Genomic DNA, 16,781 nt, shown 5'->3' with positions numbered 1-16,781 from the left:
AGCGAGCACACCTGATTTCCCATATTCGGGGTCATAGCACCCACGCTCAGCCTCTTGCATTCATTCTTCACTTGCACACGGCGCATCTAGGCGCAAAGCAGATTTTCGGTGCGGTCGGCCGCGGTGTCACTTTGCGTCGTCCTCGTCGTCGGCCCTGATCGTCGTGCGCCGACTCACCTCCTGACTCACACCCGCGCTCGCGCTTTACCTGTGCAGCCTGATCACCTTTGAGCCGATCTGTAGCACACGCGCACGCACTTGCGTCCACAAACGCTGCCATGTCTGCGCACGCTGAAGACGAAGAGTGAGTCCTTTACCCGTGCCAGACAGTTGCTTGCCTTTAGCCGCAGTCCGCCCTCACATCTTGGTTCGTCCACCCGGCCCCTGCGATTATTTTACGCCGTCACAGACCCGACTATACGGAGTACACGGCTGACAAGGTTGGTCTACGTCCCGCGCTCAAAACGAATCGAGCCACTACCTCCTCTCATGCCCATCGCCACCTCCCACAGGTCTCCACGGCCAAGGAGACCATCGAGAACCACTACACACAGCTCAGCATCAGCGTTGAAGAACGGGAACTCCGGTTCGTCGGTGCATCCCCATCAAAGAACACGCACCTTGACCTGCCGCCTACGGCTTCTCATCTCCCGATCGTCAAGCCGACACTGACACTGTGATCTCATCCAATTTGTCCGCACGCGCACAGGAAAAAAGCCCTTGAAGACCGCATTCGCCACATGGACATTTCAGAGGAAGACGTTCGTCCGCGTACTGTCCGCCTCCAGTCTGCTTCACAGCGCGCTGCCTAACGCACGGCACGGTTGGGCTTTAGAAAAACGCCATTCGACGCGAGTTCAACGCTCGCGAAACAGAGTTTCTCCGCCTGCGACGATCAAAGATTACCATTCAGAACTTTGAATTTCTCAAAACCATTGGCCGCGGCGCGTTTGGCGAGGTCAAACTCGCCCAGAAGAAGGATAATGGCCAGATTTACGCCATTAAAATTTTGCGCAAGGTCCGTCGCCTCGTGCGCACGCTTCAGCTCATCCCAGCTCAGCTTCACCCTCACCTCGCATTTGGGTTGGCAGGCCGACATGTTGGAAAAGGATCAGGTGGCTCACGTGCGTGCCGAGCGCGACATCCTGGTTGTCGCCTCCTCCGACTGGGTTGTCAAAATGTACTACGCCTTCCAAGACCGGATAAACCTTTACCTGATTATGGAGTTCCTTCCTGGTGGCGATATGATGACCATGCTCATCCGTTACGAAACCTTTAGCGAAGAAACCAGTGCGTCTGTGGCCCGCGCTGCGACCCGACCGCAATCGCACGCAACCCTTTGCCACCATTACCGTGCGACACATACCAATCTCACCATGTCTGTGTGTGACTGACCTTTTGACTCTGTCCGCTTTTGCTTTTGCCAGCCCGCTTTTACATTGGCGAGGCTGTCGCCGCCATCAACTCGATTCACGATCTCGGGTTTATTCACCGCGACATCAAGCCTGACAACCTGCTGCTGACGGCCGATGTACGTCAAATTGCTTCGTTTGTCAGTCACATGAGTGTACCTCACAACCCCTCGCCTTGATTCGCGTGACCATTGCTTTGCTTTGCCAGGGCCACATCAAACTCTCCGATTTTGGCCTTTGCACGGGCTTGAAAAAGGCCCATCGCACCGAGTTTTACAAGGGTCTCAAGCAAATGGGTGGAGGTGTGCTTTTCATGGACCTGGCATGCGCCCCAGACCTAGCTTCCCTCTCTCTCCAATCGTCAAGCGTAGCCGTGTCCTCTAGTTTACTCATGCTTACCTCGAATTGTGTTGTTGTGGATGCCATGTTAGCCGGCAGCAACAGGGCGAAACGATTGACCATGAAGGAGAAGGTTCGATCATGGAAGGCCAACCGTCGCGCCCTCGCCTACTCGACCGTGGGCACGCCCGATTACATCGCGCCCGAAGTATTTAGCCATCACGGCTATACCAAGTATGTGATACCATACAAGCGTGTGCGGGGTGGTGGTCGGTCAGGGCCCTGCACCCCACGCGACGCACTTTGAGATTTAGCACCCGGCATGACCATGGCTCCTGATGCATGCGTGGGCGTGTGATTCGTCTTCTGCTAGAACTTGTGATTGGTGGTCCCTGGGCATCATCATGTTCGAGATGTTGGTGGGCTATCCACCATTTTGCAGCGAGACGCCGCAGGAAACTTATCGCAAGGTACGCAGAAGCGATTGTGCCGGTCATCCTGGGTGTAAAACTGGTGCAGGGCTCTTGGGTGCGGCTGATGCGTGGCTGGACCTGTGTGTGCCAGGTGATGAACTGGCAAGAGACGCTAGTGTTTCCACCCGAGGTTATCCTGAGCGAGGAGGCGGAGGCTATGATTCGACGCTTTTGCAGTGATGCCAGCGTTCGCATCGGTCAGCACGGCGTTGAGGTACGCTGCAATGTGGCTCGGGTGGCCGGCAGCTGGTCGTAGGCGGGTGTGGCGCTGTCTCTAACGCAAACTCTGTTTGTTTGCATGTGTGCAGGAAATCAAGACGCATCCATTTTTGCAAGAGGTCAACTGGGAAACGCTGCGGCAGCAAAAGCCTCCGATTGATCCCCAAGTCGAGCGAATTGATGACACGAAAAACTTTGACGAGTTTGACGACGACGAGCACCGCGACTACGGTTTGTTTCTGATCAATTTTTTTTTCCCATCGTCCTGTTTGTTTGCCATGTGCCCTTGCGGACCTTTCCCGCGTGGGTTGTCTTCTGGGGGGCTGCGGTACGCATCATGTTTGGGGTGTTGTTTGTCGCGATTTGGCAGGCATCTTGGAGGCTGCATCCGAAGGTGTGAGGGACAAGGACTTTGTGTTCTCGGGCTACACCTTCAAGCGATTTCATGACACAGATGCTGGTACGTATGGTCAAAATGTGGCTGAGCAGGGAGAAGGGGTTGGGGTCACTGGGGGACCGTTGCGGGGACTTGGACAAGGCCTGCCTCTGAAAGCCAGCTTACAGCATCGTTGGCACACTTGTTAGCCTCGGAGGTGCGGCGCAGTGCCCGAGATGTCTCTTCACAGCTGGCTCAAGCCACGGCAGCTTCGTCGTAGGCTAGTTTTGGTGCACGCCAAAACCCGAATCTTTCAAAGTGGCTGCTTTCATGTCGGCCAGTGCGTCGACGATAGGGGGCTGCCTTAGGAATTGCCTTTGGCGCCGCCATTGTGCTTGTTGCCGTACGACTGCGTTTAGATGTGCGCGTGTGCGACTGAACCCATGTCTTTGTGCGGTGTGAGTGTGTGTGCGATGCAATAGAGGCGGGGCTGACATGAATTGTAAGCGAGCTGCAACCAGCGTATGATGTGTGCTCGTGGTTTTCTTGTGTTTTGATGTTGTTTTGATGTTGTTGTGTCTGTTTTGTTTTGCGCCTCATGCCTTGTGCAACAGCTGCACCCTGAATGCCGCCGATTCCAGACAAGTGCCCGGGCCCGTCAACCATAATTGACTGCTTTGGCACCACGTTCCGCATTCAAGAAAGCTCGGTGGCTGTTTTCCATATGAACGACCAACAGCCTGAGAGGCCTGAGACACCAAATACCCGTGACTGGTGTCGTGAACCGGTTTCGGCCTTCACTTGGTACCGCGCGAGCCACCAATTTATGTTTCAATAAACATGTCCGCTTTTTCATGGTCAAAACTATACAAAACTTTTTTTATTCCCAAATCCACACACACTTGAGTGAGAGAGAGAAGAGAGAGAGAGAGAGAGAGAGACTGTGAGAGAGAAGAGAAGAGAAGAGAAGAGAGAGAGAAGAGCGAGAGAGAGAAATTAAATTAAGAGAGAGAGAGAGAGTGAACAATCAAATCAAGAGAGAGTGGGAGGAAGAGAGAAGAGAGAGAGAGAGAAGAGAGAGAGAGTGTGTGTGTGTGAGCGTGAGTGTGTTGGCACAAAGGGCAGCGGGAAGAGCGTCAATCCGGTCAAGTCGGCAAGTTGAGGACAAGAGGCAGAAAAGCGATTCATGCACTGAGCGAGCACCAGCATCGTTCCAAGCCACAAGCCATTGCACACTGCGACCGGCAGCCGCTGCGCGCTGAAGCTACTTAACGTGCCCGTGTGCGTTGCCTTGCTTTCTTTTGTTGTCATCAACGTGCCGTCTCTCTGTCCGTTGCTTGAAAACTTTCCAATCCTCTGCCTAATCGACACTGTAGTGTGCAAGTCTCTAATGTAACATTGTCAAACGGTTTAATCTCTGAACATACCTTGTCTTTACAAAGGATGCTGGTTTGAATCCGAGTCGTATCTCTGCATCACATCGGGTTCCACCACCCCTCTCTGCCTCCTGACCACATAACACCCACACTCTCTGATGTTCTACCCACTTTGCCCTCGTCTCTCTGCCACTGACGCTTTTCATATTTTTCCTAACGTCTTGGTGCCTCTCTCTGTGTATGTGTGTGTCAAAGGCCGTGAGTCGCCTCAAGGAACAACGGCAGCGCCGACACCAGTGACGCCCCTGCTTGACTGCATTTGACGCTGATTTGCGTCGGTTGTTTTGCCGACGCTCTGCCGTATTTGCCGCTCCGTACACTGCCTGCCAGCCACGAGTCGAGCGGTTGGGCATTGGTATCCAGTGACGAACCGGCCCTCTGGTCATTCGCGTCTTGACGGGTGGTCGGTTACACCCCTGCGCCCGCGTGTCCTTGGAGAGCAAACGACAAGCCCACACCGGCTGTCCCCGCTACCAACGCTTCCGCCACCCGGGCTTTACTCTTCTCGGACCCCCTAGCTCGGCCGGCCGTCTTTTCCAGTCGCGGCAAGGAGAGGGCCACGCCACCTCGATCACAGCATTTCAAGAAAAAAAGTTTTTGCGCGACCCTTTTTTTTTTTTTTCCGTTGGCACCCCAAGCCAAGGGTACGTTCCCGCAGGCTTCTTACCGACCTCAAGGGTGCTTCCGTTTCCTCCTTTATTCCTTCCCACACCGCCCTTTGTCTCTTTTTCATTGTCGCGTACCACCAACGACTGCCTTTTCGACCCTCTGCGTCGTCTTTTCTTTTGTGTTTTGCTTGGGGTGTGCCTCGTTTCTTTTCTTTTTCTTTTTTATTTCTTCACCTCTGATGTTATTCTTGTTTTTCCTTGACGTTTTGCTTCAGCACCACTGTTTCTACTTTTCTTTTCTTTTTCTTCTCCTTCTCGCCTCCTTCTCCTCTCATACGCTGTGCTTGCTTTCATCTGGCGTAGGGTTCTTAATTTTGGTTGCCAGTCACCGGTTTGGCACCATCGTCATGGAGGAGGAAACGCAAGTCACCCCCACCACCAACATTCGGCGCATGGTCGACCTGACCCCTGAATTGACCTGGAACTTTTCACAAGTCTTTGGTGATCGCGTGGACCGCGATGAAGACATTGCTGATGGTGCGTGCGTGCGTGCGTGCGTGTGTGTGTGCGTGCGTGCGTGCGTGCGTGCGTGCGTGCGTGCGTGTGCGTGTGTGTGTGTGTGTGTGTGTGTGTGTGTGTGCGTGCGTGCGTGTGTGTGTGTGTGGTGTGTGTGTGTGTGTGTGTGTGTGTGTGTGTGTGTGTGTGTGTGTGTGTGTGTGTGTGTGCGTGCGTGTTTGCAGCTTTCTTTGGTGCGCCCAATGGTTGGTCTACACATCATGCGGTCTCACTTTGTGCTTCTTTTTGTTATTGGGTCATGCCGCATTTCTATAGCCGATATCATCTCGGCCGTGCAGTTTAGCCATGATGGCGAATACCTTGCCACCGGCGATCGTGGCGGTCGTGTCGTTCTCTTTGAACGCAACCAAGACGACGTATGTTTTGGAACCATTCTTTGGTCATCAGAAGAATCATGATCCTGTACTCACCTGCTTGTCGCTCTTCTGCTCCCTCTCTTTCTTTCTCCTCTCTTTGTTTTTCTCTCCCTCTTTTTCTTTGTGTCACAGAGCAACTTTGCCGAGTACAAGTTTTACACCGAATTTCAGAGCCACGAGGCCGAATTCGATTACCTAAAGTCGGTGGAGATTGAGGAGAAGATCAACCAGATTGAGTGGGTTCGCCGCTGCAACTCTGCCCATTTCCTTCTCACCACCAACGACAAGACGATTAAGCTCTGGAAGGTCAGCGAGCGCCCCGTGCGGCTCCAAGTCGCCTCGGGCATCATCGGCGACAACGAGGTCAGGATACCCATGATCCATAAAACCCACGATGTTCAGACCGAAGCACGACAAAAACTCGTGTACGGCAACGCCCACACCTACCACATCAACTCGCTCTCACTGAACAGCGATGACGAGACCTTCCTTTCCGCTGATGACCTGCGCATTAACCTCTGGAACCTGGCACTCGGTGACAACTCCTTCAACATCCTTGATATCAAACCCGAGAACATGGAAGACCTGCAAGAGGTCATCACCTCGGCTCAGTGCCACCCCAGTGACTGCCACGTCTTCATGTATGGCAGCTCTCGTGGTAGCATCAAGCTTGGCGACATGCGTGCCGCCGCCCTCTGTGACCAACATGCCAAACGTACGCTGTTCTGTTTCTGCATGATGCTTGCCCCCCTTTTCTTTGCGACGTTACAGTTGACTTGACTCATCTTGTCCCTCGCATGTTGCACAGAATTTGAAATTCCCGTCAGTGAATCCAGCAAGTCTTTCTTCTCGGAGATCATTAGCTCCGTGTCAGATGTCAAGTTTAGCCACAATGGCACCTACATCCTCTCTCGTGACTACCTCACCGTCAAGGTAGGAAACACCCAAGTGTCAATATCTTGTCCTATCCCGTCTGTTCTTGTATTCTTTCGTTGATCGCACATTCAAAGACCTTGTCGTCTCTTTACCATGAGACTGGCGAGGGGGACTTTTGTGCCAGATTTACTTTGTCACATGAGGGTCGTTTTGTGCGCGAGCTGCCTTTTTTTTAAAAAGCGGGTGGTTAGCCACGGCTCTTGTGGCGCGGGCGTTTTGCTCGTGTCGGTGACTATATTCCCTTCTTTATCCACCTGTCTCTTTTGGAATAAGCAGATGGTGGCGGTGTGCGCAGTGTGTGCATCTCAGCTCACTCCCCATCGTATGTTTGCTGTAGATCTGGGACGTCCGTCAAGAACGGCAGCCCGTGCAAGTCTTCCCCGTGCATGACTACCTCAAGCCCAAGCTGTGCGACCTGTATGAGAATGATGCCATCTTTGACAAGTACGAGGCCTGCTGGTCGGGCGACGACTCGCAGGTCATGACGGGCTCGTACAACAACTTTTTCCACGCCTTTGAGCGCGACAGTTGTCAAGATGTTGTCTTGCAGGCATCTCGCGATGCCATTGAGGGCCCCATCCACATCCTCAACCCTGTTCAAGTGATTCCGGAGGATCGTCCTGCACCCGAGCGTTTTGTGTTCCCCACAGATCGTCTCAACTTCAACCAAAAGATTTTGCACCTTGACTGGCATCCCACCATGCCCATTATTGCTCTTGCTGCTGTCAACAACCTCTACCTCTTTCGTCAATAGTTGGCCTCGTTTGGCCGCCCCAATCGCTGAGGCCAACCATTGGGGCTGTGTGATTGTGTATTTGTGTGGCGCTTGAGCAACTTTTCTTACTGAAAGGTTACATCGCACGGCGTGCGAAGCGCTCATGATTGTGACCGGGCATGCATGCTTTTTCTTTTTCTTCCTTTTTTCCTTTTTCTCACTCCCATCTTCTTTCTCTCCTCCCTCTCTTGCTCTTTTGTGTTGCTAACCCAATCCTTTTCTTTACTTTTTTCTTCACTTTTGAGGAGGGGGTGAGAGTTTGTTTTTGTGTTCACTTGACCCCCCTCTTTCTCTCATTCATTTGTTGTTATTGACGTCTTTCTTGATTTTGGGTGTCATGCCCGTATGTCGTGGCTGACGAGTTTTCATTTAGTTTTGGTGTCGCCTATCATCTTGGTTTGTGTAGCAAATCAAGATGAGATCCGACTTGTGAGTCATGCTTGTTCTGTTCTGTGTATTGTTTCTCCAACTGGATCCTTCTTTCTCTTCATGTATATTTCAGATGCCATCGAAAAAGAAAAAATTCAAAGCAAAAAAAAAAAAAAAAAAAAAAAAAAAACCAATAAAGGTTTCCATGCCAATGGATTTGAAAGGATGATGATACCCAGCCAGGAGGAACACACCCAAGTGGGGACGGCCCGGCATTCAAATGATATGGAAAAGACAACACACGCAGAGAAACATCGTTGGAAACAACAAGAACAATAAAGACATGAGGATTGTGTTGTTTTACCAGTCTCCTTGATCGTCGTGGGCTGCAGCGCGCGCCGCGGGCTCAACCTCGTGTTCGTACTCGATGGACACCTTGGCCGGGCGCTTCTTTCGTCTAAACAACCCGTGCGTGCACAAAAGGTGGTGAGCAAGAAAAGCACATCACACTCGATGTGATGGCTTGAGGGGACAACAACAACAACAACAACAACAACAACAACCAAAAAAGAAACAAACAAACCAACTACGAACCGCAGCTTATCCAACAATGCTTGGGGCACGACTTGCTCATCATCCGCGTCTGACCGATCCTGCGCACGACGCTTGCCACCTATGCATTTCACACCACAATTCTGAATGAGCAAAAAAGACACAAGTCTAAAAAAAAAGTCTGAACCTGGTTGGGTAGACACGAAATGAAGAAAAGATTTGCTGATCTTACCCTTGGCACCCTTGGCACCGCGCTTGCGCGGTGCTGGGGCCGAGGCGCTTTTGCCAGTGTCATCGTCGTCTTCTTCATCATCGTCCTCGTCATCGTCGTCACCTTCACCCTCAATGGCAGCCACGGCATCCTCCCAGGATCCGTCTTCAAACAAGTCATCCAGCTGCTCCTCGCTGTAGTCTGCAACAAACTCCTCCTCATCCTCGAGCTCCTGCTCAACGTTGAGGGCATGAGACAGAACATGAGGACAACCAGACGAGATACGTCGTCAAGCCTGTGCAAAAGTGGCAGGGCCCAGAAGACGCACCTCCTCGTCTTCGTCCTCGCCTTCCTCAATCACTTCCTTGTCATTGATCACATTCTCAAAGGCCTCCTCAGAAAAGTTGTACACGCCCTCATACTGGAGCAAGATGAACAAATGGTCCAAACGACCAAAAGCAAAGGGTTGGATCTCCGTGAGTTGGCTGCTGACCCAGGGATGACTGCCTCAGGCATTTCTCGCTCAACCCCATCCGCCCACCACCACAGACAGGACATGGGCAAAACCACAAATGGGGCGTACCGTGCCCTTGCGGAGGCGATCCAACAATTCCTTTTCAATGGCTTTGTTGATTTTGGCAGCCACAAGAGCCTTCTGTTCGCGTTTGGCTTCACGTTGCTCGACCTACAAGGGCAAAAGAACATTGGAAGGGCATGCATAGGAGCCATGAGCTCAATGGGGGCACGAGCGTTGCTGACGGGCCAAAGGGGCCTTGCAGTTTGATTCCATGACTGTAACAGCTCGACAAACCTTCTTGTTGACTGTCACGAGCTTGCGCTGCGTCTTGAGCTGCAAGCGGCGGGCGCGAATCAGGTACTGGGTCATCTTCGTCAAGCGCTGCTTGCATTTGTGGACGAGGAACTTGGGCCAATATTGCAGGTGCTCGTCGATTTGCGCGAGGGCCTAAGAGCCGATGGCGTACAAGGAGAGATCAGCGGCGTTGTCAAGACAAGTGAGAGCCGCGAGCGAACCAGCAGCCGAAAAACGCCAGAGCGCGGGTGGACAGGCGGGGCCTCACCTGTTCATAGTTGGTCTTGAGCTTGATTTTCTCCCACATGTTGCGCGGAGTATGAGCGCGCTCAATGGTTTTCATCATCAGGTAGAGTTTGCCTGCGGAAGGTGCATGGAAGGGCCGTCGAGCAGACGAGACCATGTGCGTGCAGGTCAGACCCAGCGAGGAGCAGGTCGGTATGCAGGAGGAAGGCGGGTGCACAGGGGCACAGGGTTATGGCGGGCATGAAAACGACGAACCGTCAAACTCGCGCACAGTGGCATACTGGGAGTTGGCCAAGGGGCATGACTGACGGTTGCAGAGGCCTGTCAACAAATAGTCACGCGCAAAGACCACACCATTTCCATGAGCCAGTATAGCGAGCTGCTGCTCAAAGAGTCAAGCATCTCCAGGCTGGCTTAACGTCTCTGCGCAGGGCGGAGGTGCAACCCCGCGGTATGGTTCATAATGCATACCTGTGACGTTGTACTTGTTGCGGCAAAAGGTTTGGTTCTCAGTCCTGCCACGAGATCAAATCAGCACGTGAGCACTCGAGCACTCGGCGAGAAGCAAATGACCCCGCACCCATTGTGCAGATGGCCGAGGCACGCCCAGGCCGCAAGCCACAACCACCAGACAACAGAAGGGCATAAGGCGCGTAGTACAGGACCACGCACTTGACTTTGAAGCTGCAAAAGTTCTGGTTGATAATGTTCCAGATGACTTCGTCGTGCTGCATGGCGCTGGTGGCGAAGACCTCGTCTCCCCTGCGCGGCGACAACGGCAGACCACAGCTGTAGCCAGCAAACGAGGGCCGAAGAAGGCAAAGCCGCTTGTTGGCTTGAACCCTGTCTATCAACGATAGACACGATGGGTCGGAGATGGTCCTTGCAAAAGGGTCAAGCCCAAGGGTCTGGCTGCCGTCGAGTGCAGAGCGCGCTGCCGTCAATGCGGGAAAAGTGGCAGAGGGATGAGAGACGGTGGCGATGGAATCAGAGAGAGCGTCTGACGATGCTCTTGAAGGTTAACAAACTTGCACTATAAGAAGAGATACAAATCAACAAGGTCATGTTCTCAGAGAAGCATTTCCTCTTCAACACACTCGTGGACTTGAGCACACACACACACACACACACACAAACAGACACACGTGTGCAGACTTCACGGCCGAGAAAAGTTTATCGTCACTTCTTACGCTTGCTGTACTTTGTGTGTGTGTGTGTGTGTGTGTGTGTGTGTTGCTTTGTGTTCTCGTGCCCTCTCTGTACACACCTGTACACCCATATGCACACGCTTTGTCTTGCTCTCCCTGCCGCTTCGAGTGACCGGCTGACTGTGACTGTTGCAAAAGCTTCAAATAAAGGGGTGGCGAAGGGGGAGGCTTGGGGATAGGTGCAGCCCATGCAGGATATGACCACCAGCATGACAGAAAAAACAAAAGGAAACAGAACCGACATGATACATAGGGACAAGGCCAGGGATACAGACAAGGCAGACCGGCAGGAGGACAACATGTCAACACGGGATCAAGACGTGAGAAAGGTTACAGGACGAGAGAAAAAGAGAATCAGCCGCAAGACACACAGCCCAAAAGGTCTGAAGCGGCGAGAGAACTCGGAAAGCCTGAGGCAAATCTACATGTCCATGAGCTGTTGGCGGTAAAAGGCCAGCTGTTGCTTGACCGTATTGTAGCGCGACACGTCCACGCCACGCTTCATGGCAAGGCGGTAAAAGGCCTTGAGCTCAGCCCGCTCCTTGGCAACCTCGTAGCTGTAGTCACGATGCGTCAGGAGGTAGTATCCAAAAAAGCCTGAGATCGATTTAACCAAATCCCCCACCTGGTATGAGAAAAGATGCGCGCAAGAGCTTCCAAACGGGTTTCAGGCCAGCAAACGTACAAATATTGACACCCAGACCAACAAAGTAGGTGACGGGCTCCATCAGGTCCCAACTGTACTCCCACCTGCGCACACGTTTCGCATGAATTTGAATGTGTCAGCGAGTACGATGTTCACAAATTGTCATGGGGGTGATAAGCCCTGCTAAAACAAACAGAATCTTCAGTAGCAAACGTACCAAGTCAGGCGGCCCATAAACCCGAATCCAAAGCCCAAAAAGGCCAGCGTTGCCCAGGCATCCTTGGACGAGAACCACATGGCACGGCGCTGCGCGTGCCCCGGAGAAAGGAGCCCAACAGAGACATCCGCATCAGCATTGTCTAAACGGCAAGAAAAAAAAACTCGTATTGCGTTCGAGAATTCCCTTACCTCGGCATCGCGGCGAATTTCCTCCATCGGCTGCAGCTCGTCCCGAAGTTGTGCGATGCGTGTCTTGAGCTGCTCACGATGCGCTTGCTCCGCCTCCAACACTTGCACAGAGTAGGACAATCGGTCAAGCATCACGGCCGTCTCCGAAGCCGTTTGAGCCGCATCTCCAAGCTTCCAATCCGCCATGGCATCAACGTGAATGGTTGTACCGTCCATCTGGATTTGAAACGGCTCCCGCGCCACCTGCAGCATAAACCAAAAAGTGTAACCCAAGGACACGAATAGGGTGAGGTTTATCAAAAGCCTTTACGTCGGCGGAGCAGGACGAGCAGATTAAAGAAGCAAAAAAGTCAAGTATAGTCAAAAGCAACCAGGGTCCCAACCCTCTCCAAAGAGCATCAAACGAACCTCGGCCCACATGGACGAGGCAGCAAAGGCAACGTCATTGTGGCTCAAGATGCGAATCGTTTGCACAGCTAGAAGCATCAGAGCAGGGACAAAAGGAGGGTGAGCTTGAGTTTATGCTGTGGTATGATTCTCTTGTGTACGCGAGATTGCACAGACTTTGGTCTTCTTGGCGCACATCGCGCAGCAGCTGGCCCACGGTTTGACGAGGCGTGATGGTAAAGGCGGTGTTGCCCACCGACGGCAGTGGCAAAGTCAAGGTGGCCACGCCGAGCTCGTTTCTAACCATGGCACAAGCAAGCGCGAGACAAAGCGTCAGCAGGGCTGGGCACGCCAACTGGATGGCCCCTTGAGCCGAAATCATCAGCGGACTGTGCGTTTTTAGGCAAAAAGTGCTGAGGGTCACTCAAGGTTTGACACTTCTTGGCGCAAAGGTGAGGGTTTGGACACGCCACCACGCCGCCTTGGTCCCCTATGTGCGCGCAAGCCAACAAGGTCCCCGACTCACAACTGCATGTGCGTGGCAACACCACGAAGAGGGCGGGGTACTTCGGGTTCTTCCTCATCGGAAGTGTAGCGCAAGGTCGCTTGCGCGCGAATCAGTGGCTGAAAAGAAATGTGAGGAGGACCGCAAGGGGTGTGACGGGACCGAGAACAAGCGCTGGTGGAAGTGGCCAGACTCATAAAGGACACATGTCAAGAGTATGGTGTGCAAGATCAAGACATACCGCTGAAAGGCGACCTGACCACTGGAGCGGGAGCCGGGCGCAATGCAGAGTAGAGCTCAGTGTCGGCACCTAAGAAGAAAACAAGATTTGGGTCAAGAAATCGCTCATCCAAGACCAGGACTAACCCAAGTGTGGTTCCAGAGCCATGCACCAATCAGGCACGCACCGAGGCTCGAAGAGCAACAAGACGGGCGGCCGCAAACATGGCCGCTGATGAGGAATGGATCCCTTGACCCCAAAAGTTCTGGCAGTGTGGTGGCCAAACACAAATAAAATAGTGGATGAGCCCAAGGCGAGCCAGTGGTTGGATGAGTTGCAACACGGGCAGTCTGGCCAAGTCCACTCGCAGGAAACAGGGTTAAAGTCCAGGATCCATCGCCCGGGCGACCGCGATCGTGGATGTCGTTCCATCTACCTCGCACCACCTCCTTCCCTCCCACACACCAGTATCGCTCTGGATCGAACAGCACCGCACCTCGCTCTGGCCCCCTCACCATACCCCATCACAGAAGACAAAGACGATACCCCAGACAATCAAGATCAGATCCAGCCAGACCAGTCCCTCTCCCCTCCCCTCCCAAAACTCCCTAGCCGCGACCACAGCACCGCTGCCGTCGTTGCCGCTGCCGTTGCCGCCGTCGCCGTCACCGCCGTACACACACACTTACTGTGCGCAAAAACACAAAATTCCGCAATACACCGTCGATCCTTCAAAATAAAATTAAGATCAGTCTGTAAACTTTCAAGTCCAAATTGGATTTTTCTCTAAACTTTTACACTTACAGTCAACCCACTGAAATCTACGTCCCCTCTATTTTTTGAATGAAAAAATTCCACACGTACCGCCGATGCCCTGTGCGAGTATTTCATTATTTTGAACATAACTTGGTTGAACTCTACGATGAAGTCATGGTGCGGCAGTCATGTGAAAGGTCGTACAATGGGCTATTTTATGGTACCCAATTGGGCTGTATACCTCGAATGTTTCTCCATGTTCACGTGCGAACAAACAAAAATTAATTTTTTTTTTAGTACGGAAGACTTGAAAGCTCGGCTAGATTTAACGTGCGATACTGTTGGGAACTGGGACTTGTTCAGTGCTCGTGTGTTAGCTAAATATACGAACAATCGTTTCCAGAGACCCCGCACTGTGTCTTTGTAGAAGCAGATGCGTTGAATTCTACCAGAAAAATAATAATTTTTTTCAATTTTATTTATTTTCAATTGCGAACTGGTTGACAGCCGGTTTGACCAGGCGTAGGTAGGACAGTGTCTCGATACAATCGGGTAGCAGGATCGCAGGCCTGCAGGATATGTTCAAGCTCAGTGCAATCCAGCTCACTTTCGGAAAAAGGTGTGTAAACTCGAGATGTTTCCGATGATGGCTCCTGAATAGTTGATAGGCCCCTGTCAGGTAAGTCACGAATCCAAAAATCGAAAGATGGGAATTTGCCGTAACCTGGCTTGCTGTCATCTTGTGCGCGGTCGAGAGACGCATTGACATCACCACAAGCCGCTTCTGAACCATCTAGGGTTTGGGCAGGGCATGTTGTATTTGCAGTGGGGGCGTTTGAGGCTTCCGTGTGACAAATGTCCACAGTCTCTAACCTCGCACCGCTGTCCAAGGCAGCCTGAGCTGACGCAGCTGTGCTCTCCTGCATCGCTGGTGTTGTGGGTGGTGCCGAGGGCGCGGGGGCATCGGTTTTAGCAGCAGTTGGAAAAGCCGGAAGGCCCAATTTGTACTGGAGGCGCCTCAAAAGATCTGGTTTATTTCCAGTGACGGATATGCCTTCTGCTCGGCATGCTGCTTGAAGGTTGCTTTTGCTGGTGCCTGGTAGGTTCAGTACTTGCTGTATTTGTTCTAGACTAGCGCAGAGAGTGGCACGGCGTTGGGCCTTGTCAACTTGACCTGCTGCGCGGTCGCTGACCTGGCGCAGACGCTGTAGTGGCTCGTCACGCACTAATAGTCCGTGAATGCCCTCCACCTTGGCCCGTTTGCTCTGGCTTCCAGCGGCAGCTTGACTCAACTTGTCAATAAAGCGCTGCTGGTGTGCTGCTATGTCGATGATCTCATGTTCAAGTTTGTCAAGGCGCTTTAAATCCGGTTGAGCGGCTTGAATGTAGTCGTGTGCCCTTTGGGCCCAACGTAATAGCGTGCGCGGTGTGCTCGTGGGGTCAAGGGAGTCAGGAGGGGACGCAGACGGGGGCAGAGTCTGTGGTGTAATTGGAGGAGGAGAAGGGGCTCGGTGTATCTCATCCACGGTCTCAGGAGGTGGCTTGTTGGACATCAAATCCCAACCCCAACGCGTTCGGGTGATGCCTGCCGCCTTCCACGCTGCGATAATGCGGTCAGGATGACTGCTCTGCTCGTGAATGGCGTGATAGAGAGCGCAGCACTCTTCTGCAGCCGTTGCAGCTCGACCGGCAGCAATGGAGGTCATACCAACCAACTTGCGAATGCGATCACGAGAAACATGTTGATGCCATTGATCACTAGGGGAGAGACAATGACTTGTGTATGGTGGAATTAAAAAAAGAAAAATGTTGATCGAGCGCAAGTATGCCACAACTTCGGCCGAGATGCGCGTTCGATGGCCGTCGGAAATGAGCAACAGAGGCTCGGTATGTCCAGTAAAGGCACGAAGTCGACGACAAAATGCTAAGAATAGACGACGAGTGATCCAGCCCGTCTCATTGGCACAACTGGCAAAGTGCTGTAGCTTTGTGTCCGTCACGAGCGTTTCCGGCAGGCTGATGGGAGCGGCAATTGTGTCTTTAGAGAGTGTGGCACGCTTGTGGATGAGCAGAGGTGGCGCTAGTGCTCCACCAAGGGCGATGGCCATGACAAGAGTCACAGTTCGGTTGTAGGTCTGCCCCGCCATAGCGCCTCGATCGATGTGCCGGTCGCTGCGAGAGTAAACCCGCAACGATCCAAAACCGGCTTTTAAACCGGGCATTTCGTCCTATTAAAGGTATATGTCCAGTACAGTGTAATGTGTGTGGACAAGGCGATTGTCACAGAGGTATCCAACCAGTCGAAGTGTACACGAGAACATGGATTGAAGCAAGGCGAAGGAACAAGACAGAACAAGACAGAAGGAGGGAAGTGGAACGACCGAGGTCAAGAAGGAAAATGGTACCGATCCAGGGAGATCGCTCCCATTTATAGCAGGTGGAAACACACACACACAGTGGAGACAGAGAATGGACTATCACACTGAAGACAGGTGGAGGCGATATCAGCAATCTGTTGGGACCAACAGATGCCACAACAAGATGATACACCAAGATGGTACAGCAAGATGTTACACAACAAGGTGGGACAACATCAAGTACCAGAGGACACACAACGTGGTAAAGTATACCGTCTCAGATTGTGCCTCTAATACTCCCCTTCAAGCTGAGAACGGAAGAGCATGTCACACAAACGACGATGGCTCGGTCCATTGAGCAGCTTGGTGAGAAGGTCAGCAACCATGTCCTTGGTCCCGCAGAACCGGACATCGAGCTGGTTGCGTTCATACCTCTCTTGCACAAAGCGATACTTGACAGCAATGTGCTTGGAGCCCGGAGAGTTGGCTCCGTTTGTAATCATGTGGATCGCCGCCTGGTTGTCACTGAACAACACGGGCTTGAAGACGGCGTGTGAGAGTTCACGAACCAAATGATCAACAAACATAGTCTCGCTGGC

General features: G+C 52.6%; 4 protein-coding genes across 4 annotated transcripts in view; 2 read left to right on the top strand and 2 right to left on the bottom strand.

Annotated features, from left to right (window-relative positions):
* MONBRDRAFT_33947 (uncharacterized protein) overlaps positions 1 to 3,504 on the top strand; it is a 3,841-nt gene extending 337 nt beyond the window's left edge. Inside the window, exons 2-16 of the mRNA XM_001749049.1 lie at positions 1 to 106; positions 224 to 304; positions 410 to 440; positions 513 to 586; positions 710 to 761; positions 836 to 1,018; positions 1,092 to 1,290; positions 1,428 to 1,531; positions 1,621 to 1,714; positions 1,844 to 1,985; positions 2,125 to 2,221; positions 2,316 to 2,438; positions 2,533 to 2,674; positions 2,814 to 2,903; positions 3,029 to 3,504. The exon at positions 1 to 106 is cut by the window's left edge and continues 98 nt beyond it. Coding sequence (XP_001749101.1) covers positions 279 to 304; positions 410 to 440; positions 513 to 586; positions 710 to 761; positions 836 to 1,018; positions 1,092 to 1,290; positions 1,428 to 1,531; positions 1,621 to 1,714; positions 1,844 to 1,985; positions 2,125 to 2,221; positions 2,316 to 2,438; positions 2,533 to 2,674; positions 2,814 to 2,903; positions 3,029 to 3,099 — 1,428 coding nt within the window. The 5' untranslated portion in view covers positions 1 to 106; positions 224 to 278 and the 3' untranslated portion in view covers positions 3,100 to 3,504. The remainder of the gene's footprint in view (positions 107 to 223; positions 305 to 409; positions 441 to 512; positions 587 to 709; positions 762 to 835; positions 1,019 to 1,091; positions 1,291 to 1,427; positions 1,532 to 1,620; positions 1,715 to 1,843; positions 1,986 to 2,124; positions 2,222 to 2,315; positions 2,439 to 2,532; positions 2,675 to 2,813; positions 2,904 to 3,028) is intronic.
* Positions 3,505 to 5,270: 1,766 nt separating this feature from the next.
* Positions 5,271 to 8,035, top strand: MONBRDRAFT_33946 (uncharacterized protein; the record flags this gene model as incomplete). The annotated part of the gene is made up of 5 exons (XM_001749048.1): positions 5,271 to 5,589; positions 5,695 to 5,795; positions 5,928 to 6,510; positions 6,604 to 6,728; positions 7,069 to 8,035. The coding sequence occupies 5 exons, from the start codon at positions 5,271 to 5,273 to the stop codon at positions 7,483 to 7,485; spliced, it is 1,545 nt and encodes a 514-aa protein (XP_001749100.1). The 3' UTR covers positions 7,486 to 8,035.
* A 35-nt stretch (positions 8,036 to 8,070) lies between these two features.
* On the bottom strand, positions 8,071 to 12,726 carry MONBRDRAFT_33945 (uncharacterized protein; the record flags this gene model as incomplete). The annotated part of the gene is made up of 17 exons (XM_001748992.1): positions 8,071 to 8,332; positions 8,470 to 8,548; positions 8,660 to 8,870; positions 8,967 to 9,059; positions 9,222 to 9,323; positions 9,450 to 9,602; positions 9,718 to 9,809; positions 9,951 to 10,016; positions 10,167 to 10,210; positions 10,368 to 10,542; positions 10,886 to 10,952; positions 11,373 to 11,500; positions 11,589 to 11,653; positions 11,767 to 11,855; positions 11,958 to 12,200; positions 12,366 to 12,433; positions 12,522 to 12,726. The coding sequence occupies 17 exons, from the start codon at positions 12,724 to 12,726 to the stop codon at positions 8,236 to 8,238; spliced, it is 1,977 nt and encodes a 658-aa protein (XP_001749044.1). The 3' UTR covers positions 8,071 to 8,235.
* A 1,584-nt stretch (positions 12,727 to 14,310) lies between these two features.
* Positions 14,311 to 16,047, bottom strand: MONBRDRAFT_28611 (uncharacterized protein; the record flags this gene model as incomplete). Its single annotated transcript, XM_001748991.1, has 1 exon — positions 14,311 to 16,047. The coding sequence occupies one exon, from the start codon at positions 16,045 to 16,047 to the stop codon at positions 14,311 to 14,313; it is 1,737 nt and encodes a 578-aa protein (XP_001749043.1).
* Positions 16,048 to 16,781: the final 734 nt, after the last annotated feature.

This window comes from Monosiga brevicollis, genomic scaffold, assembly GCF_000002865.3.
Source record: "Monosiga brevicollis MX1 MONBRscaffold_27 genomic scaffold, whole genome shotgun sequence".
In the NCBI taxonomy this organism is placed as follows: Eukaryota; class Choanoflagellata; order Craspedida; family Salpingoecidae; genus Monosiga; species Monosiga brevicollis.
This window is presented reverse-complemented; position numbering and strand designations above follow the sequence as displayed.